The sequence below is a fragment of the Helicoverpa zea genome, chromosome 1 (genome assembly GCF_022581195.2).
Source record: "Helicoverpa zea isolate HzStark_Cry1AcR chromosome 1, ilHelZeax1.1, whole genome shotgun sequence".
NCBI classification, from domain to species: Eukaryota; Metazoa; Arthropoda; class Insecta; order Lepidoptera; family Noctuidae; genus Helicoverpa; species Helicoverpa zea.
The window spans coordinates 14,512,900-14,537,325 of record NC_061452.1 but is presented as its reverse complement, the minus strand read 5'-3'; the positions used below and the strand labels follow the sequence as shown (position 1 = coordinate 14,537,325).

Genomic DNA, 24,426 nt, shown 5'->3' with positions numbered 1-24,426 from the left:
ACAATCGAACCTTCCCTTTTTAGACAGTTATTTTTAGTACTGACTTAATCACAAATTATTGGTAGAAACCTCCTTGAATTTTTTTACTAATAGATTTTTAGAACGTGTCAACGTGCAAAAAACTTCATCATTGACCTCATTATTGACGCATATTATGACGTTTTAGATTTGTCATTTCGGTAACGCAAAATTTGAAAAATTTTAATGCCACGAAACGATATTCACTATGGAGGAAAATGATTCTACAAACCTAGATCTGGAGTTTAAGAGGTATTTGCAACTGTTACGGCCTTATTTAGGACAGTTGGTCGACCAAAACGTGATTAAAATCTGCGACAATTGGATACAAAGGCTTTCAGATTGTAAGGAAAATGAAAAACCTTTGCGGAATAAGTACGTTTTTGTCCTTTGTTACCAACTTGCTAGGGGGGTACTAGATTTGCCATTCTTGAACCAACCTCCAAAGGATTTGCTACCTCTATCTGACGATCTCATCAGCGAAGAATCCTCGACTGAAGTAGAGTATATGGTCATCAATTCGGACGAACCACGAACCAAAGTCATATTCGACAGCAAAAAATTAAACATCTCGGAAACAGATTGCTATTCACAAGACTTGGATAAAGTTACGGAAAGCTTGACAAGTAGCGAATTACCTATAACAATTATAAAAGACCAGTTTCCAACTCATAAACAAAATGTTTTTTGTTATACCTGTCCAGAGATATTACAGACTTATACAGAAACTGAGGAAGGCTATGAATATAGGGCTAATAATCTTGTGAAAAAATTGAGAGAGATTAAGATGCAAAACTTGCTGCTTCAAAAGGAGCTAGTAGCTTTGAAAGAAGATGCTAAAAACCAAAAACAGGAAGATTACATTTATGAGTGTATAACAAAGGTTGATAATGCTACAAGCGCGTTCATTCGAAATAATGAAAGCAACATCACTCTAAACTCTTTAAAATGCCAACTTCAAGAGATGCAAGATAATCGCAATTCTTTGATACAGAGATTAAATAACTTACAGGATCAGTTAGATCACGCAAATGAGATAAAGAAAAATGAAATAGATGAAACCGAAGCAAAGTATAAACTAGAGTTAATCAAGGTCCGAACAGCAGCGAGAGAGGAAACTAAAGAATTTTACGAGAAGAAAATAGAAGAGTTACGCGAAACCTATGAGGATACTATAAACAAAATACAGGACACCGCTACGATGAAAGTTAAAGATATAAATAAATGTAAAGATGATTTGATCGAAGAGAAGGACAAGCTCTTAGAAGCTAAAGACGCAGAAATAACGCGTTTAAAGTCTCAGGTAGAAGAGCAGAAGAATAATTTTCATTCAATGCTCAACAAATTCATGGAAAGATCTGGCGACGATATGTCAGGTGATACAATAAGGTTTAAAGCTCAGCAATTAGAAAAACGGCTTAACAAAGTGGAGAAATCTAAAGCAAAATGTACCAAAATCTATGAAGCTAAGCTAGCGCAGCTACAGAGAGAGAAACATTTAGCTGAATGTTCATTGCAGCTGCAGTTAGTAAGACAGAGGGCTCAGGTTGTGAATGAATTGACTGATGAAAACCAAGCTGAATTGAACACCTCTCTGGACAAACTCGAGACCAAGTATAAAGAGATAGTTGCTAACGTTCAAGCAACGGCGATACAGAGGAGGATGCAGGATCAGCTCGCACTGGAGTCCATATTCCAAGCAGCGAGCGGCATCCACGATCAGGTTCCTGCACAATTTAACCCCATCCCAAAAGCATCACGCAACCAAAACCAAAGTTACAACAGTGAACTTTCAACTCTAATGCGCGGTAATAAAGTTGGAAATGTACTTGTTGGGGGTAACAATAACAAGTCTTTTGGTGAGGAAAGTATGGTGGGTGGATTTTGTCTCAATGGTGAAAGAATGGGGGAACTATTCGAAAGGGTTTACATTCCTCAGAGGGACAACGGGGAGGCTAAGTGAAACTATTTAAATGTACCTCGTTAATGCAATTAAAACAAAATGTTTGTGGTCTGTTTATTAAATTTTCAGAATGTTCAGTTGTTGTTTTGTTCTAAATGGTTGGGTAATTTGTGAAGTATTTGCAGGTGTTGAAGTCATTTGTAGACTGACCAAAGGAATTAGAGTAATCACTTTGGTTCTCATTTATACCAAAATGCTTTATTGCGTGATTCGACGCCATGTTCTAAGCATTGCAAACGATTTTAAAGACATTAGGTAGTTATTTGTTCAATACACATTATTACCAAAGTTCATGATCGAACTAATGAAGAAGAATGCTATTTTAAACACTACATTAGTTTTTCATTTTTTGTTTTTCAAAAGCGCACACTTTTATAATATTCCTGTGATATGCTGAAATTAGTCCCATTCCACTTTGTCGGCTGCTACTTCCTACCTCCTAAATTATTCTCAATACTAACCCCCAAATTAGCAATATAAAGCATATTATTATGCACGAACAAGAACATACTGCCTTATAAACCTCTTGGGTTGCACCTAATTTTCTCCATTAGGCTCGCGGTCGTGTTGGCTTGCGGTCATTATATCTTACACATAAGATACCTTTCGTTATTAATTATTTATTATAGGTATCTACATAATGTTTATTACTATTTATGGTCGGTATTTGCCTTGCTAATATGGTGGTTTTGTGTGGTAGAAACATTTATGTGGTAGAATCGTTGAGCATGTTTGAATTTGATCATTAGCTGTTTTCAGCGATTTAACCTGAAGAAGGACGCTAGGCTACTTTTCATTAGGGTGTATGACAGAGAAAAACGCGTGGAACCGCGGGGAATAGCTAGTTAATTATTATTTAAAATCAATTGAGAGATGTAAAAGTTAATTAAATTAAATCAAATAAAACTGAAAATCGTATCGTGAAGTAGTAAAGATAAGTTTAATTAGCTTCCGTGGGATATAATACTTAAAACTTTTATGTATGAACTTAATCTACTAGGACAAAGCTATTAGTCTATGACGAAACATAAAATATAAGTGTGCACCTTTTTTTAAAAGAAAGCAGTATATTCAGTTGCTAAAGTTTCATCTTTTGTAATAAAAACAGTGTTTTTTTTTGTCAGGTTTGTACATTATTTGGCCTCTATCAAATAACTATCATTTTTCATCACGAAGGATTTAATCTGTTTTTAACATATTAAACCTGGACTTAAACAGTGTATAAAATGAACGTCAATTCAAATTATTACCACTAATTAACCATAACACTTAAACACACATTTAATTCATAATCTGCACCAAAACATACTCCCAGTATGGTACCCAGTTCCAATAATAAGCCTAGTATAAAAATAGCTATTATTTATTTACGGAACGGTTCCTTGGTTCCGGCACGTTAGCCAGCTAATCCATTAAGTCAACAGGAGCCTTGTTTGCTTGCACTCGAATAATCGTATGCAAGCCTTCGATTAATGTACAAGGGTTGACTGGTGAAATGTTTCGTGGTGTACCTACAAAATTTTTGAAAAAGGGTATTTAATTGCCACAAATTGATATAAAAAAGGATTTATTTCTATTGATGTTGCATATTTCTTTTCTGCAATTTATTGTTAAAGGTATTTTGGTACCTTAATTTGTAATTTCTAGGATCAAGACTGTAAGTATTAAGCTATTTGAGAAAAAATATATAGAAAAATATATGAAATATATTATGTTACAGCCTTTTTTTTTTATCGTCCTACTGCTGGGCACAGGCCTCCTCTCACACGGAGAAGGATTGAGCATTAATCACCACGCTTGCTCAATGCGGGTTGGTGATTTCAGACTTTACAGTCCAGGTTTCCTCAAGATGTTTTCCTTCACCTTTTTATCAGCCATTGGTGTCCAAGATATACTTAGAAAGTACATACAAACTTAGAAAAGTTGCATTGGTACTTGCCTGACCTGGAATCGAACTATACTATACTGGAATGAAATATATACCTTAATTTAATGGCAGGAAGCTTTGATAAGCGCTACATCCGAGATAAGTCTTTCTGCTCTAGAGAACAGAAAAAAAAGGTTAGGAAAATGTATTTTTTTTATGTAGGTACTTGAATAAAATATCAGTGATACCAGCCCTACTTTAAAGCCAATAACTGAAACACTACAAAACGTACAGGGCATTGTTTTCTATTATTTGCTGAAAGCTCTGCACTGTTTGCTTGTGTCTCTCTATTATAAAGTTATGTATAGGTACGCATTATAAAATTGTACAATAATTTTAATAATTTATTTATTGTTAATAATTTGACGCATGAAGACAATCGTGTTTCATTTCTGTTTGTGACATTTTGAAGACTAACAAATTTTAATTACGATAGCTTAAATAAGGATAACCTACAGTCAAAAAAGTTAAAACTTTTGGCAAAGTGAAAACGTGACAGACAGACAAAGTGTACAATCATACAAAATTTAAATCTTTTGATAACCAGCTTCTGAAATAGCGCCTACCTCTATTCTGATTGTAACTACATACGAGTTACGAACACTCAACGTTGCTGTAATATTTTTGATAGGCACACTTATGCTAGAACTTATAACTTACTTGATGCGAAAGTAATTCTGAATGTGCATCTGTCTTTCAAGCCAAAACTTCTGAAATGATTTAAATTAAACTAAAAAGGGCCATTATGTAGGCCACTTTTTATCTAGGTGCAGAAAGTACATAGTTCCATCAGAAATGTGGGTGCAACGCGGAGAGCAGGTAGTTCATGAACACTTGTGAAGTTTTTGCATTGTGTTAGTGAAAACTGTGCAATGAATTCAGTTTTGTTAAATTGTATTTTGTTCTATGCTTAAGTATTTGTCAACATTTTCTAAACGATGCTTTTGTTAAAAAGTATCTTATTTTATCAGTATCATCACTTCGAGTTTCCATGTATTCTTTAATATTTTTTTCGAATTTCAGGAACGAATGGGCCGATTTGAAAATGTTTTCAGAGATCATTCGCTACTTTTTACATTGTGTGGAATAGGCGAATTTACTGGCAGATCCTTGTCTTTTTATGGTTATGTTATTAAACAATACCTATTAATATTTTGCTTGCACATGCGGAAAGTATTTTATGTTATATTGTTCACGAGTTGAATGCTATCGAAGTCATTGTTAAGTAACGCGCTTAAGAATTCATATTTATCTAAATTCTTATAATGCTTATTATGGATGCCTTATTTTATTGTTGAGATAACTGTGGTTGTTACTATTCAATACCTTATGAGCAGCGGATATACAAGGTGTTGATTTGCATTTGTGCCATACTTCAGGAGGAGGTCATAAAATACGTAAATACTCGATTGGAATTACAGTGGACGGGAAATAGCTAATATGTACTGCTTTTTTTGTCATTGTAATGTCGTAGTATTTCAGAATTAATCCAATTTTATGAATGAAAATTATGAATGATCGTTGCGTATGCTTTGTGTTTGCGTTTGTGTGAAGGCACAGCACGGTTTTAAGGCCAGTAACACACGCGCCAAGTTCAAATACGGCTAGATGACATTGGCGGAATTCCGAAAAAAAAAATAAAAAAAAATTACGTACCAATTTTTTTGTTGATTTGGGTCGAGAATCATTAGCATAATTACGTCCTTGACTATGGCACGGATGCAAATCAACAGCTTGTATAATACTTACGCAGGGCGGTAAGATATGAGAAGTAAAAAGGCTGCTGATAATATCACTGGCTCTATATTCTTTCAGTGTTAGATAGCCCATTTATACGCATATAGGCTACTTTTTATCCGAATGCGCGAAGTTTCCACGGAACGCCGGTGAAGTTTTTATATACCTTAGCTTAATGTTAGGTAATATTGTGAATACTGAATTGCCACTTAAAGTGCCTATTATCCTTAAAGTTATTATCCTTCTTCTTACAGTATGAATTCATGATGTTTCATGATTAAATAAATAAAATTTACCTTTGCCAAGTATCAACTATATTTGTTTCCAATATCATGAAAATCAGGCTCAGTAAAGCTAATTTGTTGCCTACCAATTTGGCTTTCACATGTTAAATAGAAATACGAGTAAGTATGGAAAACTCCATCCATTACGCTATTGGTGTAAAGATGTAAGTAACACATAGATTTGTCAAGTTGTAATACTTCAAGTACCGCATTAGCACCTAGAATGTTCTGCCAATAAATAACAGAACTTATACATTATTCAAGATTTATTTATTGACTTTCTTTAGATGTGTAAGTGTTCGTAAATCTATTAGCTAAATAACAATAATAATGATAGCGTCCAAGGCCGATTTCGGCCACGGCGGCTGTTCTAGTATAAGGAGATCAGCCAGCTGTGCAGGACATCCTAATAGTGCAGAAGCATTTGCGCAGACACAAGTGCACTCACTATTCCTTCACTCTCATAACCCGATGGAGGACCGACATTAACGTACTCTCTGATGCACGGGTGAATCAATCACCAACGTCCAGACAACGGGCTGCTTTGTGAAAGTTTCTAAAACCCACAAAGCGATTTCGGCCCGACCCGGGAATCAAACTCGATATCTCGTGCACAGTAGTCACGCTTGCGACCACTACATCAACGAATCAGTCAACTACAGATATTCAGTAAATAACAGAAACCTATTGCTTAAGTAGCCATTCGGATTTATTCAGTCTCCAATTTGATCATTATATGACTTGGATTATTATAATTCTTATCACGTAGGTAAACAATATCGGTATATCTGACCTTGTGAAGATCAAATGTGATTGGAAACAATATGGAAAATACATCGCGAGCATTTTTTGTGGTTAAAGCTATAATTGAATATTGCATGTTAAAGTTTTTATTGTTTTTGTTTTGTATGTAGAGTCATTTGTATTTTACTTTATCCTTAAATATTATTTTCTTTAAGGATAATGAAAATTGCGGTAGAGAGTATGCAGCTAGTCTTCTCAACCCTGATATCTGGGTACCACGATACCCTTTTTTTGAGAAGGTAAATCATCAGATGATCCTTTCAGCTGTAGCTATAGCGAGAAAAAGTGTCAACTTTTTACTCACAACTAAAACTCACATTTGTTTGTTCATTGTAACTCTTTTGCACAATTCCGCAGCTCCGGCAGAGACCCAATAACACCTACGGCTGACTACAACTACATCCAATTTTTTTTTATTTTTTTTTTATAATCGCAGTAGGAATATTCCTTTTCAATATAATCTTAAGCAAATCGCAAATCGAATAGTGATAATCGATTTACATACGCCAGTCACGAAGCTTAACTTCTAAGAATAGTTGTTTGTGGTATATTATCTTAATTACTAAGTCTATTCATCGATCACGTTTCTATTAGGTACCTTACCTAACTATAACCTAAACTTTTGTTTACTTTGTGTGGTTTAGGTATCGTAACGTAATCACTTTATTTTAGAGTGTGCGATTCTTAATCGTTTCAAACAAGAAATATCATTTAGGTACATCGGTGATCTGACTGTGGAAGTTGCATCAAAATCGGTCCAGCAATTTCAGAGATCCCTAACAAACAAACTTACAAAGGGACGGATTAAAAAAAATGTTTTAATATAATATGTACCGTGTTAATGTCCATATATTAATACACAAGCATATATGCACTTTACTTTTATTTATTTGTGTAGATCATACTTTGAAATTGTGACTTGAATCAAACTGAATTTAAAACCAACGCTCTCTAGATATGTTTTCTTACCTAGCAGACGAAATTGTCAACTTATTGAACAATACAATAAGTTACCACAAACAATAATATAATAAGTTACATAAAGAATAGCAATAACTCACATAGGTACAGACATAACCACATGTAGGTATTATTACATAACTGGAATCTGCGTCAAACAACGTAGAACATAATATTTACAAACGAACAGACGGACTGATCATAATTTATCAGTGAACATTATAGCATTTGCATTAAATTGGTATGCCTAACCGTCCTGTGCTGTGCATACAAAGTACCTCAATATTTGTGTAAGTTATTGGTGTTATGGGTACTGCGTATGTAGTAGTTAAGTATTATTATTGAGAAGTGACCGACTGGTTAAGGTATCACATCTTCTGGCTAGCCTTTTCCCAACTATGTTGGAGTTGGTTTTCAGTCTACTTCTTCCAAATGGGAATCAGTGTTTTACATGGAGCAACCGTCTAACTAACTGTGGGTTCTGGCCACCCGTAACGACTGCCAAAGTTGTTCAAAGAGCTGGGATCAATCAAATATATAGCATGTCTTCCGAAATACAGATGAACTCGTCACGAAGCAATCGCGTTACACGTTGCTTAACCCATGGCACTTATTACTTTGCCATAACCTTCAATAGAAATGACTATTGTTCATCAATATAAATTAGCATTTGAACAATTATAACTGTAAAGAACATGCATTATCAAACAATAACATCTATAATGTACTCTATTCTATTAAAACTGTTACATGAACTACAAACATTTATAGAAAATACAAGAAAATTATCCACAACTTAAGATACCTATTCAATCACACAAAGGAATAAAAAACAAAACTTAGTACCCATTTAGTACCTAACAATACGGATCAAAGAGTAAGTTACCTAGTGACGTAGATGGGTTTATTCATTCCATGCAAGTAATAATAAGCCATGTATGCAATTGAATTATGTACCTTTGTACGAATGAATCATGGTAGTCACATGAATAATTCTAGAATATTGTTGTCATGAAGAATTAGGATCATTTGTGGTTCATGGTTTAGTAGTTCTTAGTGATAAGGGCCATCTAAAGATTATATTTTTGATGCTTCCCTAACACTCTTTATTAGTGAGGCTCAGTTTCAACTCAACCACTTGCCTGTTTTGTTGCCCAAATAGTTGCAAGTAATACGTTGTGTATTGATCTGGGTTTAGGAAAAAAATACTTTCATGACTTATCAGGGGGATCTCAAATAAATGTTGTCCTCCTCTTCTTTATAGAGTCATTTTATAATTTTTATTAAACGGTTTTATTTAGCTCACCTCGTTTGTTTTATTCATTCTTGGGTCAAATTTAGTAATTCAAATTTCACCCTCTTCCTGCTAACCGATTAATCTGAAATTTTGTATACACCTTTAATTCCGATGACAATACAATATAGCAATATCAAATTGGCTGTAAATCCAATATGGCCGCCGGCACAAAATGGCGGATAACGTAGATTTTATCAATCCCATCAATATGGGTATCAAATGAAAGGGCTCAACAAGCAGAATACAATATACTATAAAAAATTTAAATCCAAGATGGCGACCGCTACAAAATGGCGGATAACGTAGGTTTTATCAATCCCATCAATATGGGTATCAAATGAAAGTTCTCAACCAGTAGAATACAATGTACTATATAAAATTAAAATCCAATATGGCGGCCTCTACAAAATGGCGGATAACTTGGGTTTTATAAATCCCATCAACATGGGTATCAAATGAAAGGTCTCAACAAGTAGAATACAATTTACTATGCAAAATTGAAATCTAAGATGGCGGATAACGTAGGTTTTATCAATCCCATCAATATGGGTATCAAATGAAAGGGCTCAACAAGCAGAATACAATATACTATAAAAAATGAAATCCAAGATGGCGGCCGCTACAAAATGGCGGATAACAATTTTTTATCAATCCCATCAACATGGGTATCAAATGAAAGGTCTCAACAAGTGGAATACAATTTACTATGCAAAATTGAAATCCAAGATGGCGGCCTCTACCAAATGGCTGATAACAATTTTTTATCAATCCCACCAATATGGGTATCAAATGAAAGGGCTTCACAAGGAGAAAACTGTCAGTAACTCCAGCGGGGCCCAACAGGGCCAAGGCCTGCCTGGGCTGCGAGATTGTTCGAAAGAGTTACCGCGGCCCTGGTACATATAAGGCCTAAGGTTGTTAAAAAAAAAGTATCTGGAAGGGCTATGTATTGAGGAATTAGATTGTAATAAATTGTCAGGTAAGAGACCGTGTAATAATGATGCACTAAATGAATTAGATAGAATGAGGAATATTCGGTAGGCATTTTCATTAAATACTAAAAACTAGAAAATAAAAAATCGGTAAAAAAACTTTTAAGTTAAACGGTTTTATCTTATGTGCACTGAAAACTAGAAAATAAAAAAATAGTTACTTACCTGTCAACCTACGTAGGTGGTCCCGGTCATATTAAACTAAAATAAAAACGTGGGGCCCATTAACTATTGCTGTAGTACTTTCTTCTAGAGGTATAATAGGTGTGGATTGCATCGACTTACTATAATCGTAACTGGAGATTTTGACAATCAATAATCAGCCGTAGCGGCTTCACCAGCGAACGCCGAGCTCATGATCTACCAAAGTATAAAGATATGCTTTGCCATAGGTAGGATTTCACAGGGGCCCCACGTTTTTATTTTAGTTTAATATGACCGGGACCACCTACGTAGGTTGACAGGTAAGTAACTATTTTTTTATTTTCTAGTTTTCAGTGCACATAAGATAAAACCGTTTAACTTAAAAGTTTTTTATAAAATATGTATTTTTGTATGTATGTATTATCTTTTGCTTTATATATATATGTGTATAATTTATATATCTTTACTATGTCCTTTTACACAGTCTATCTACTTCTCTTTATTCTAACTCTCCTACTACGGGTCTGCTGGAAGAGATTTCGATTTAGAAATAAGCAGTACCTTTGTAATATTTTATGCTATGTCTACTTCTTTTATATTTTCATTGTGTACATAAATTGTTAAATAAATAAAATTATCATTTGTTGATATTGCCCTTATGATAATTCTGTAAACGAAACTTCTCATTATCTATTTCCATTCATTACCTTGTTAGCCCAATAAAAGTAAATTTGACCTCAAATTATCAGTTTTCGAAACTGACCTTTATTCCGATGGCGTGGCAACTATTCAAAATTACATTACCATAGCATATAATCCAATTTACTTCGATAATAATGTTCGCGACTACAATGACTGCATGAAGCATTAATATCCTTTGGGAGGAAAGTCAGTTTTGACTGATAAGATCACGTATTGGACTAGAGTTAACTAGAATTTAGGTACAAAGATGGAATTATGAACAGTCCAGATCCTCAAGATAAATGAGATAGTTCAGGAATTGAACTGGGACTTAGTTGCAACTTCTCATTACAATGCTGGTAATACGCAGTGTTTTCAGGGCAAATATAGTTAGAGAACCTCGTTTTACACAACGTAGTATAATACTCTTTGAATCAATATTCAAATTAGAAAAAATATTGATGAAGAATTGGTTTCATAAGGCCTATGTTGACCAATACATGTCCTATGGCTGAGCCGATGATGATGATGGAATCCATAAGAGCAGAAAATAAAACAAAAAGCAAAATAAATGTATTATTAAATAAAAGTATAATTAGATAACAATCTGATATCATCGTGATTTCCTTACCACTATTCCTGGAAGGACCGCGTATATTTTCAAACATAAATGCGCGTCGTGCCAAGTTTATCATTACTTACATACGTAGGTAACTTCGTGAGGCAGTTTATACTTAGATCTATACATACATACACATGTTTCTTGCCCTGACTGGTTTATCAACCAGTTGGTTAACTTCAAAGTTGAAATTTTGGGGAGTTCATGCTTTTTCACCGTAAGCATCTACTGTTTCTAAGGGATTTTTGTTGCGTGTTTAATATTTATCCCTAGATTTGAGAAGATAATATCAGAAACTTAAATACCAAATAAGGAATGGATGAATAACATGAAAGACGAAAATAATGTCGTTTGATAGATGATGACAGATGATAGAAGATGATGTCAGAAAGAGAAGAATGAAAGGAGAAGTTATGTCGCGTCCACCTCGAGTAGGTAAAATTGGGATAAAGACACGGGAGACAGGAAAGAAAAGGGGAATGATTTATCCTTGCTGGTGATGATACTGGAGGCGAAATATGGATATTTTTGCACATAATTATACTCACACAAATACTGTGACAAAATTCAGCGAACTTGATAAAATATAAACAATTACCTACAATTACTCAATGTGTGTGACCAAGTGTTACAGGAAATATGACGTCAGATAAATATATTTGCCAAATAATTTGTTCAGCTGATTTAACGATGTGCAATAACTTTCTGGAAATTACTTAAATAGATCATGTATTCAGTTGAACAAATAACACTACAGTGATATTAGCAGTTCGAATAGATAAAAGATACCTTCCAAGTTGTTACTTGCTAGTTTACCTAAATTAATATTTTAATATTCTATGTCTTTTTATGTGAACCTTAAGGTGAGATTCACATAGTGTGCTACGCGAAATGTGTCTTCTGTGTGTCTTTCGAGAAAACTGTGCGTGAACAATTTTAGTGGATTCTCGCGACTAGGTACACAGATGTGATCATCGACCTTACGTCAGGCTCTTAGTAGATTTAAAACCAATTAGCATGATGGATAAATATTTGCGTTGGATCTCCAATACTTGGTTCTCTTATATACTTCTGAATAGGTTACTTCTGCATATCATGGTAGTTTTCCTGTACCTATATGTATTATAGGTAAGTACTCATGTAGGTTGTTCCAAGTTCAAGGATTGCCACTTAGCAGGCTTACAAAAAAAGTTTAGGAAAATTTTACGGAGCATCAAAATAATAACAACTGGTTAACATGTTGGTGTAACGTGTTCTGTTTTAATGGGCTAGTTTTTATTTACAGTGTATTCTATGATAAATGAGTTTAATGTACCTTTAAACAGACCTTCATTTGAATTATTTCAAATGTTAAAAATACGAAAGAAACGCTATCCGACTGGTGTTTACATCAAAATTATCATCAATAATTTCATCGATTTAAACGACAGATAGTTTAGAGCCTGAGAAAGGATATAAATATCCTTTTTCCTATACGCGTGGACCAGTTAATTAGTAGCTAGAAAGAGGAACTAACACTTTAAATCTGCAGACTTGATAGTACATTTCAGCTTAACATGTCCATTCAACATTTTTAGAAGTACTAGGTACTAGCTTCTAACTAGCTCAAAATACGGCCATTCTGAATTCAGTATACAGACACATTTAGGCACAACATTTACGTGATGTAAAGGATTATTATGTTTCCCAAATTAGGTTCGTCATTGTCATGTGTATTGTTCAAAAATAGCCTTGGCCCACACCGGGATGCGGGTACCTACATACATACGTTATCAAAGTGTTCATGTATGCATTGAAGAGTTATAAAGGTAAATTTAATGTTCCAGAAATATTACACGTAATACCAAGTACGTATGTGTATATCATAACCATGTTACTGAGATGTGGGCTTTAGTTTATCCCACTGCTGTTTTGTAATGACCGGTTTAAGACATTAGTCAAAAGATACATTTGTCAAAATGGTAATTAATCATCAGTGAAATAAAATCTTATACAATAAGCATAAATTGGTTTTGGGTTGGATTTTCCTTAAGTAAAATACTAAATTAAATAACTACACATTCAAAGAAAAAATCGTATATGATGGGAGATTGCTTTACACAAAAGGTAACTAAAAACTTAACTGATGGCAATGTTTTAAAATTGAAACACACAAGTCATTTATCTCTCTAGATACCCAAACAAACTCTGTCAACATCAGCAAGACTTTGTATCATTTTCTTCACCTGACTGGTACAACGTCTGGCAAAAACAAACACCGATCGCTTCCGATATTTTCTTTCCATCTACACTCGAACACGGAGATAATAAGATTGTACCTGTGTTTATGATTGTACTTACTTCATACTGTACAATGTATTGTGTGTATGACTGTACCTGCTTGTTGCGTACATTGTGTTGTTAGAGATGTTTCATTGTTTCAGATGAGTGGTAAATCATTGATGAAAACTGAAATTCAGTTTTGTATGTAAGACTTGGTTGCTAAGATAACTTGTCATTGTAAATACTATGTGAAGATGAAGTAACATAGTATTTACAATGACAACTTAGGGTCCGTTCAGACAGACCGGGTCGGAGAGCATCGGCGCGCATTATCTAGACACACGGCAGTGTGTCCGCCAAGTTCGAGCAAAAAAAGCGACACACCGGCCGTGGGTTATATTACACGAACCATTTCGGGCCAAATTCGACCCCCCTGTAACTCAAAATCTATTTTATTCACGCATATCAAATTTCTAGTATCTGTTGAGACCCCCTCACTTATCTAAAATACAAAATTTCACTAATATACCTATTGTAAGTCTTGAGATATTGACGTCAGAAAATCGCTATTTTTATTATACACTCACTGATTGACTGACTGACTGACTGACTGACTGACTCACTCATCAAAAACCTAGACCACTTCCAATGGTCGTATTGACTTGAAATTTGGCATGGAGGTAGGTCTTTATGTCAAGGTAAAGGGAAAAATCTGAAAATGGCCAAGTGTGAGTCGGTTTCAAAATAATGAAGGTGTTTTATACCCGGTGTAAATTTATACCACTAAGGAACTAAAACGAACTAAATTTATCTATATTTATATAATATATCTTCGAATGGTACAAAGGTTTGTATTTAGTCAAAGTAAAGTAAAAATCTGAAAACGGCCAAGTGTGAATCTCTTTCGAAAATAACGAATGTGTAACTTTGATCTACGAACATAATATGTGATAACATGTCATGTCAGTCAGTTGGTAAATCTAGTCCATTTAGTTAATCTACTTCATTTCTTTGTAAGAAACATAGTGCATATTAAAAAATCTAAAAGATAGTATAAATGAGACATTTCTTTAACTAACTTCATCATAAGAAAAAAATAAATAAACAACCTTACAAAAATAAATGAAATCCCACCCAAAACAAAAATGTGAAAGACTGCCAAGTTCGATAATATGGGAATGCTTCGCCTATAAAAGAAGTGAGATTTGAATAAGTACCAAGTTCCATACACATACCTCAGTTAAAAATAGTTAGTTTTTAATGATGATTACTTGGCAAGTTTTACTAGAAAATTAAATACTTGATTCATTGCGTTTAGTAGGTTTATAACAAGATGTATGAAAACTTGCCATGTAACATCATTAAAAAGTAACTATTTTTAACTGAGGTATGTGTATGGAACTTGGTACTTATTCAAATCTCACTTCTTTTATAGGCGAAGCATTCCCATATTATCGAACTTGGCAGTCTTTCACATTTTTGTTTTGGGTGGGATTCTTTTCACACAGACCGGAGCCGATCGGCTGCGCGAGCATTAAAGAGCATGCAAACGGAGCCAAACGTCAAGAAAAAATACACGATCGGAGCCGGTCGACTCCTCTTATTATTTCACACCGAGCGCATTCGAGCATTCTCAATGACAAAAGCAGAGCGCATACAAAAATAAACCTTACTTCAAATACTAAGTACTCAATTTTCAACGTGTTAAGAATTTGCTCTGCTCTCCGACCCGGTCTATCTGAACGGACCCTTATCATTGACTTTCAATACTTATGACATACCTACTGACATCTACTTTTGGTTTTGTACCTATACAAAAATACGTTACCGGGATATTCCAATGGGTAAATCGTAATTGTCAGAAAAGTATGGTAGGTACTAATTTCTTATTTATTACTCACACAGTCCTATTTGTGAGTTTTACACGATGACAAAATAAGAGGGAAAACCCGCCATGAAAATAGAAATAAATGTTTATAAAGTTAATTTTCATTGTAGCGTCAAATCAATTTGTCACTACATTTTTAGAACTCAAGTGTAAATAAATAAAACGTATGTTTACATTATACATGTTAGTTTCATTAGTATTTGTGACATTCTAGAAAATACCTACTGCCATTTTGTTAAATGTGATTGATAACCATAAGGAGTAATGTAAGATATCCATAGTTAATTGTTAATTAACTTTCACGTGTCAAAACGGTCAACAACTCACAGTAATTTAAACGTTAATTATAAAGAACTAGAAATCAACTAGATTACTAAAATTGACTCTAAACATTCTCATTTAGAATCCGATCAATCTAGATCCTTCATACACTGCAAACTTTTAGTCGGCCGATATTTTATTCGGCTTCATAAATCAATGCGCATATTACAACGATCAGATCTGCAAGTGTCAGACCGGCTAAAAAGTTTGATTGCATTTACAATTCAAAATAAACTGTATGCCAACTATCGGCCTACAATTTAGTTTGCAGTACACGGAGGCTGTAACAGACACACAAAACAACTAATAACACAGGCTAATCAAACTTCTCGGGTAGTTCGCAAAACTTACTGATTGCTTCATTTCGGACTAGACTAGGTTCAACTGCAGACAACTGTGTCTGACAATTGCTATGAAGTCTGCTCAAATTAAATGACAAACTTATTAAATGGACGCTAATTTAAACTGGATGTTTGTTAATTTAGGGGTCGTATGTCTTTGAGGAGGTTAAATGTCAAAATGACTTTTGAAGGTCATCACCATCATCCTCCTGAAGTTATCAAATTTTTTTTTGGGATCGGCGCAGCATGTTTTCAAATTTCATATTTTGCAGTCAAATTAAAAGTAAGATATTTTCAAGCCATGTTGTCTGACACACAATGTCAATGATGATCTTCTTACAGCTATGTATGAAAATGGTAGGTATAGCTACAACCGGAGTGGAGTCCCGACAGATTATAATGCCCACTTCAGCATGGCATTGTAGTTACATCAAAAGCTAGGTTCTTAGAAAATTCAGAGGCCAATACAATTATTGTTAGATAGAGCACGTTCCGCCGAAATAACTTTCTGAGTTCCAAACAATAAATATGTTCTCAAAGTGAATAGGTTACTTCTAGGCAAGCGTGCTCCACATTCGATCATATCAGGTGAGATATCGGTCCAACCAAGGTAGCCATAGAAATCTGTAGTTCACATAAGGTGTTATAAACTTGTCTTTTAATTTACTTGGACTTTCACTAAGGGCGAGTTGCATTGCACCATTTAACTACTGTCGCTCCTTGTAAAACACTGGCACACAGCTGCATCTGGTTAGGCTGGAAGCCGACCCCAACATAGTTGGGAAAATACTAGAAAAACGATGATAAATTGTGCAACTTACTGTTATACTTCAGAACTGTTCGATATTGTAATATATATAACATTCATAATATTATGAATTGTGCACATAACTGCGTCGGTAATAATACCTGTTTTACTACAGAAACTTGAGCGATTCAATACAATGTCACTATCTATAGACAATATTGTTTACGGTTCAACCATTGTTTTCATTGGTTAATTGTAGTACGCGATCAAATTGACATAATAAGCAATGTCTGAGGTTTAAAACTGAAGTTGAAATTATAATTAGAAAACAGCATTATAATTTGAAAACTATTATGAACTTTAAAAAACGTCGATCTATTATAATATGTTTGAATTAATTTGAGATTGAACATTAGACATGAGAGTTTGTAGTGAATCTAATAACTACATGTAATTTTAAATATAATCACAACACTTCTTCTACAGTCTAATGTCTAAACTTAAGATTAATTATAAGTCACCTGTGGACTCACAGTCTAATTTAAGATATATTCAGATGAACGAACATAGTACAATCCTAAATAAGTCTACCTGTCTGTCTGTCTGCAGGTCGGGCTATTACGACAAAACTACTGAACCGATTTTAATGAAATGTAAACACAGATAGCCTAAAGCTGGAAAAAAGACTTCTTTTTACCTGGGTTTATGAAGTAGTTACCTTCAAGAAGCGCGTGGAACCACAAAATAGAGACAGCTTATTTACATTACATTTAGGTACAAATATCGAAAGTTAAAGTCACATTTGAAGCAGAGGTACCTAATAATTAGTGATATATTATACCTTAGGGATTCCTGTTCAAAGTCACGTATCAATCCTTAAAGTGACCTCATAACGAGGTTCAATCAAGTCGTTTGTATTCTTGTCAGTGAAGGAGTATTGATATTATAACAAACAAAAGGGTTAGGTAGAGATATATATCTTACCCGTGGCATATAGATTCTAAACTAACATACATACCCATGCATGTATAAATGCGGATGTGATTTATTTGTTTGATCTGTTGATGCTTTGAAAACTCTGAACATTTTGGATAAGTATGGCGTCCACGGCCGATTTCGGCCACGGCGGCTGTTCTCATTTAAGGAGATCAGCCAGCTGCGCAGGACATATTATAGTGCACGAGCATTTGCGCAGACACAAGTGCACTCCCTACTCCTTCACTCTCATAGCCCGATGGGACGGTAATCCGACACGACCGGAGAGAGATCAGGCGCAGGACCGACATTTACGTGCTCTCCGATGCACGGGTGTATCAATCACCAGCTTCCAGGCTCCGGGCTGCTTTGTGAAAGTCTTCTAAAACCCACAAAGCGATTTCGGCCCGACTCGGGAATCGAACCCGAGACCTCGTGCTCAGCAGCCGCACTTGCGACAGCTAGACCAACGAGGCAGTTTTGGATAAGTATTAAGATGGTAGCGGTACTTTTTGATCAGAATTTCCAAGATTTATAAGGAAGGCTTTTTAATGTGTTCCTTCCTTTCCTAACTATGTTCCTTCTAGAGCCCTTTGTATACCAGGGTCGCGGTAACACTTTGGAACAATCCCGCAGTCTACCTAGAAATTTATTAAATACCTAGAGGCAGTAATTTGGTACAAAATAATTAGCTCATAATTATCGGCAAATAGCATAAAATTAGCGAGCATGAAGTGAAATGCACTAATTATTTAATATTGTTCTCGTTAATCAACCGTAATAAGCTGTTAATGAGTTTGTTTATTGTATTGTTATGTAGGATTAACAAATTATCCAACAACAAATATAGGTATTTTTACCCGCTATTGCTGTGTTATCCATTTTAATGTTGAATTAAATTAGAAGAAAACGCAGGTCAAAAAGTCTACGCACTAATACCGGGAGCTACTACGTGAATTTAAAAAAAGTTTTTAGTTTTAAGTAAATGGCTCATGTCTCTCTACTGCACAATCGGTATTATAGTATCTTTAAACCTTATGTGTAGAGCAGTTCAACGAGACAGGGATGAAACCGCTAGAGGAAGCTAGTTTAATATGATTATTGATTTTAGATACGAGGATATGGCCTCTGATGCCTAGGTAAGTTTTAATAACATTATTGACAAAAGCAGTTTATTTATAGACACGTTTTGCCTTCACTATTTCATATTTAAACCTGGTTTGCCTTCAAGGAACGAAGGCTTAATTCATGCGTATTATAGAAACAAAAATAAAGATATAAAAACTTTTGTATTGAAAAGGCGCTGATGTTTATTTAAACAATTGACATAACGAGGTTTTCTTAGACCTTACCTATATCAAGAAGGTTTTTTTCCATTGATAAAGGTCCAGAACAGAGGAATGAATAGGTAGGTACCTATAAATTCATAACAGAACATATTATAGAAGCATATTTATATTTTTTATTTATACTTTCGAATAAATAAAAGAAGCAACTTAGTACTGTAAAACTAAATATATGTATATTGTACTAGCTATACACAATCGGTAAGGTAAGTCTAAAACCATGAAAAGCAGGATTTAAACTTTTTTGAAAGCTACCTTCATAAATACCTATAGGATACCTCATAAAGCCAAACAATAAAGCCTTTTCCACCACAGAGAGTAAATCCTTCAAATACATCGAGTCGATGTCGAATACATTACGACGTTAACTTAGAGCATTTGACTAGCCGGACCCGTCAGAAGCACAAACATCTATATGAAAATGTACGCCAATTTAAACAATGATGGCTCACTCAGGCATTTTCCACAATATCCTTACGCACGCAAACGCTACAATTATTTTCAAACACAAGCATTCACTTGACACATGTAACGTATGAGTAATGCTCCACTGACTGCTGCTCCACTTGCCTTGTTCATTGTTCATTCTTGGGTCGAGCCGTTCGAGTTTTTATTCTCGTGACTGCTAGGGCTCGTAAAGTGTCCCCGACTGATACCTAGTAGCAACCTTCGTGAAGACACTATGTCAGTGGCCGAAAGGTGGATTTGAGAAAATTCTGACTTTACCGCTATTTAGGTGATTAAACTTTACTCAAAACGAAGAAAAAGGGGTAGGCAAAGCATGTCCGGTTGGTTAAACGCTCTAAGTTCAACAAAGAACCGCCCTTGAACTTGAACGCAGACTTAAGAACGGAATACAAAAGGCAGCGAAGTCTCACGAAACAAATATTTAAGTAGTGCTCCGTTTGGACAGCCTCTGAGGAAGGAAATCCTTCTTTGTTGTGTCTATAAAGAATTAAATGTTGGGCTATTGAGACGGTCTTGCTCGTGTCAATATTGCTCTACGCTTTATGTACTTTTCTGTACTTTATTTACTTGACGTAATATCTTCAGGAAAAATATTTTATACTCATACTTTGTAATTAATAGTAGGTAGGTATATATTATTTTCTACTTATGAAGAATATTATGGGTCAACGAATAATGATAAAAAAACTTTGAAGTATGTAGTTTCGTAATCGGAAATAACTAAAAATATATTTTCAGTATTACAAATCAAATTGCATGAGAAAAATGCGAATATAATGATTGCAGGAAAAATGCCTCATATTATTAAACGGTTATGCGTAATTTACAGTGAATAAGCATGAACTGAGTCATTTAGACTCGAAGGTATAAAGTCAATTTGAGTCACGCCTGAAGAAATGTTCATAATGCGTTGTTCTTAAAGAAAATTCTAGTGTTATCTTACACATAGCTTGAATTTCTTTCATTGCGTATGTTTTGAAATTCCATATTTTAATTAGGTAGTTTAGTTGGTGGCCGATAACTAATTTAAATGTGATATTAAGTTAATGTGACCTATTTTCAATAATTTATGTTTAGCTAACTTTCTTACTTGGGTACTCAAAATATTATGTCAAATTAGAGAAACCTACTCAGACTTTTAAAATATCTTTAGTGCAATAAAAACAAGATGTTCCTGCTATTCCTAGACCAGGTAGACTTAGTCCTCTTTTTAGTATCTTCTTGGTCACCTTTTCGTTTTCATTTGTGTACTTACCTTCTATACAGAAGTTCTTGATAGGTTGACCCTCGATGTATGGAACAGCGGTATGGACAGGGCAATTTGCCAATTTTTTATACATGTCCATACCAGAGATCCATTTAATCCATATTTTGAGGGATGCCCTGTATATGACAACTCTATAAAATACAAACATCCGAATTGAGAACTCCTACTTTTTTGGAAGTCCGTTAAAACAGTAATGTTTACACTTCACAGCTTCATTCATGACAAAGTTATGTGACCGGATGAAATAAAAACAGAAGTATGTTAATAGTTGAAGATTAATAGTTAATTAAAATGCATGAAGTTATTAAGTCAAGGGGCTGATTTAAGTGCCTAAGAACAATGGTAAGTAAAGTATCAACGGTTATCTGACGTAGGGAAATATATGTCATCATCTGCCTAGCCTTTTCCTAACTATGTTGGTGTCAGCTTCCAGTCTAGCTAGATGCAGCTGAGTACCAGTGTCTTACATGCAGAGACTGCATTTCACACCTTCTCCCCTAAGTTACCCAATATATCTGTTCCGGTAGATTATAATACCAGGTTTTTGCTAATTGCGTAAATACAGGTAAATAAAAACCTGACATTATAATGTAATAAATATATAGGATTAAGCAGCCAGTCGTGTTTGTTTATAAGTAAACTAAGATTAAATTAAGTATTGTCAGCCAACAAGACAATGCTGAAAGGCTCTTGGGTTCTTTTCTAGTGGGATGCGATGAGGAAGATATATTTTTCAATGAAAATATTATTATATATTTCTTGGCATTAGCTAAGGCTTTGTTTTCAGTCGTAAGGCTTCAAATATCAATATGTATTGTATCATCAGAAGAAGCCACAAAAGTAAGCCTTGTGGCTAAATATAAACATTGTTTCGTAACCTCTATGATTCGGTTACTTAATTAGGGTAAAAATAGGCCGAATAATAAATTATCAGTTATTATCTTATATTTATTATGTATGACAGGTATATAAACGCTTCAAATATTAAAATATCCTCTACACATTTTTTGTTACGTTGTTGTCATTTCACATAAGAAATAAGAAAATCAAAATTGTTGTTATCAATACAACAAAACTTTGGTAGCTCAATATTTATAAATGGTATGTTCTATCTTAAACTTTTACAGAAATATTTATTTTACCAATAATGAAAAATGTCACGCATAGTCGTTTATTAATTCCTAATAATTTTCACAAAATCCTGCTGACACGCACATAGTGCGACGTGACATCGGAAGCAGTCAATACATGCTTGATTCATTGTTACGTGTTAAATGAGCTAATTTCGCTAAGATCAGTCTAGAAGCCGGCCTTACAAGGTCGCGCCTAATCACAAAGAGTTACGTCAAAACAGACACGCTAGACGAATCAAACTATTCTGCCTACACAGCGCATTATTCCATTAGGTAGGTACCAGCTCAGTTTTATGACTGTAATTGTATCTGAAGTTACAATTGCGCATTTTTTCTTACTGAATAGGCACTGACACAGATTGTTGGATTGTTACATTCTTCAACAATACTCTTCTTATAACATTTTTACCTGAAACAAAGAAGCATCCCACTTATTATGTAAATGTTGATCTAATGTGCGTTCGACCCATTTATGTTTCCAAACTTCAACGTGAATCAAAGGTAAACTCAATCCGTCTGCAAGCTGTTTCTACCTATTGCCGTATTTACATTACAAGTCTATCGTCACCGGCAGCGATGCGCTTACGCACCCCCCTGTCCCCACCACCTCTATATAGCCTCCGCGACCCGCGGCGGGCTCAGTTCTTGTTGCATCACCAACGAGTGCACGCGTCAAAATGTTTTCGCCGCGATTGTTTGCGGTACTCGCTATCCTTGCGACGGCCGCCGCCGTGCCGGCTACCGACCGGCCGGTGCCCAAGCCGGTCACCACGATAACCGACGACGACATTAGCGAACCTTACGACAACCCGTGGTTTAGCTTCCCTCTCTTTGGAAATCTCTTCGCGCCTCTGTGGAAATTGTTCCCCACTTTCGCCGACATCGGACCCAGAATCACCGCTGACGACGACAAGTTCCAAGTTGTTGTGAATGTTAAGGACTTCAAGAAAGAAAACCTGAAGGTCAAGGTCGATGGTGGCTTCATCTTCGTCCAGGGCTCTCACGAGGCTAAACAGGACGACCATGACATCTTCGCCAGCCAGTTCTTCCACACCTACGCATTGCCGGTCAACTCCAGCAGCGCTGATGTTACTGCCGAGTTAACGAGTGATGGAAACCTTGTAGTCACAGCCCCCATCACGAACAGCAGCGAAAAATCTTCAAAGGTGGACAGAGAAGTTACTATTGTTGAGACAGGCAAGCCATTTAAACCAGAAGAGGTTGAAAAGGCGACAACTCTGCCTCCCGCGACCACAGTAGCTGAGGACGAGGAAAGGAAAGAGCCAACGACCCCCTCTGAAGGAAAGGAAGAAGTAACCGAGAAAGATAATGTAATCCCTCACGGAAGCGACGCTGCAGTATAAAGTGATAAATTAGATTAAGTATTTAATTATAAATTAGTATTATAATAAAATATTTTTTTGTATTTTCTTGAGTGTTTGCTGTTGGTTTGGTATGCGTTGAGCGAACGTTTAATGGTCCCTGCGTGCACTGAATGCGGTATGTGGCGACGTGTGCTGTGACTATGAAACAATGGAGGTTAGTCTTTGTTATTTTGTCTTTCAACCTGTACTGGAACGACATTCCGGTTCTCCTGAACCTGATTTTTTGCCCTTTTTGTAACGTAGAGTAAAAAAAAATATATCCCCTTACGTTCGAAGTTCTTAGTACAAAAGTAGTGGTTCTAGAAAGTTACCGGCCTAGCGTTTGCCGGCATATTTTCTTCCGCATTTTCCAGTGGAGTCGGTTTTGAATATTTTTTATTTTTGTTCTAGTCCTAGTCCCTCCTAGCTTTCTAGTAATTTCTGATATTTATTATTTATTCTTAGGTTCTTATTGTTATGACTTCTATACGCATATAAAAAAAACATTATTGGTTTGATTAACACTAATTCTTTTGTAGAGTTATTTAGCTCACAAGAATCATTAGGGCATAATGTCTCCTAAACTACTTTCTAAATTATATCAATTTATCACCTTACTGAGTCACTTTCAATTATTGAAGACTGAAATAAAATTAGTAGGTATATTATACATTTTAGGTAGGGATTATTCGAAACAGTTACCACAGTCCAGGTACACAAAGGGCTTCAGAAAGGAAAATGGTGTGTAAGTAAATAATACCTAACACTATTACATAAGCATTTCACGTAAATAGGTAAGGCAGGTAACACCTAAAACCAGTGATTTTGGTACCTAAACCTAAACCAAACATGTAGTTGAATAACAAATAGCAATAACAATTGAATCA

General features: G+C 35.1%; 2 protein-coding genes across 2 annotated transcripts; both read left to right on the top strand.

The window, feature by feature from the left end:
* The first annotated feature begins 226 nt into the window (after positions 1 to 226).
* On the top strand, positions 227 to 1,981 carry LOC124634642 (cingulin-like). Its single transcript, XM_047170301.1, has one exon. The coding sequence runs from the start codon at positions 227 to 229 to the stop codon at positions 1,979 to 1,981; it is 1,755 nt and encodes a 584-aa protein (XP_047026257.1).
* Positions 1,982 to 22,802: 20,821 nt separating this feature from the next.
* Positions 22,803 to 23,605, top strand: LOC124632287 (alpha-crystallin A chain-like). Its single transcript, XM_047167068.1, has one exon. The coding sequence runs from the start codon at positions 22,853 to 22,855 to the stop codon at positions 23,537 to 23,539; it is 687 nt and encodes a 228-aa protein (XP_047023024.1). The 5' UTR covers positions 22,803 to 22,852; the 3' UTR covers positions 23,540 to 23,605.
* Positions 23,606 to 24,426: the final 821 nt, after the last annotated feature.

Excerpts from the sequence above, each read along its gene's own strand:
- LOC124634642 (XM_047170301.1), top strand. The coding sequence starts at position 227 with ATGGAGGAAAATGATTCTACAAACCTAGATCTGGAGTTTAAGAGGTAT.
- LOC124632287 (XM_047167068.1), top strand. The coding sequence starts at position 22,853 with ATGTTTTCGCCGCGATTGTTTGCGGTACTCGCTATCCTTGCGACGGCC.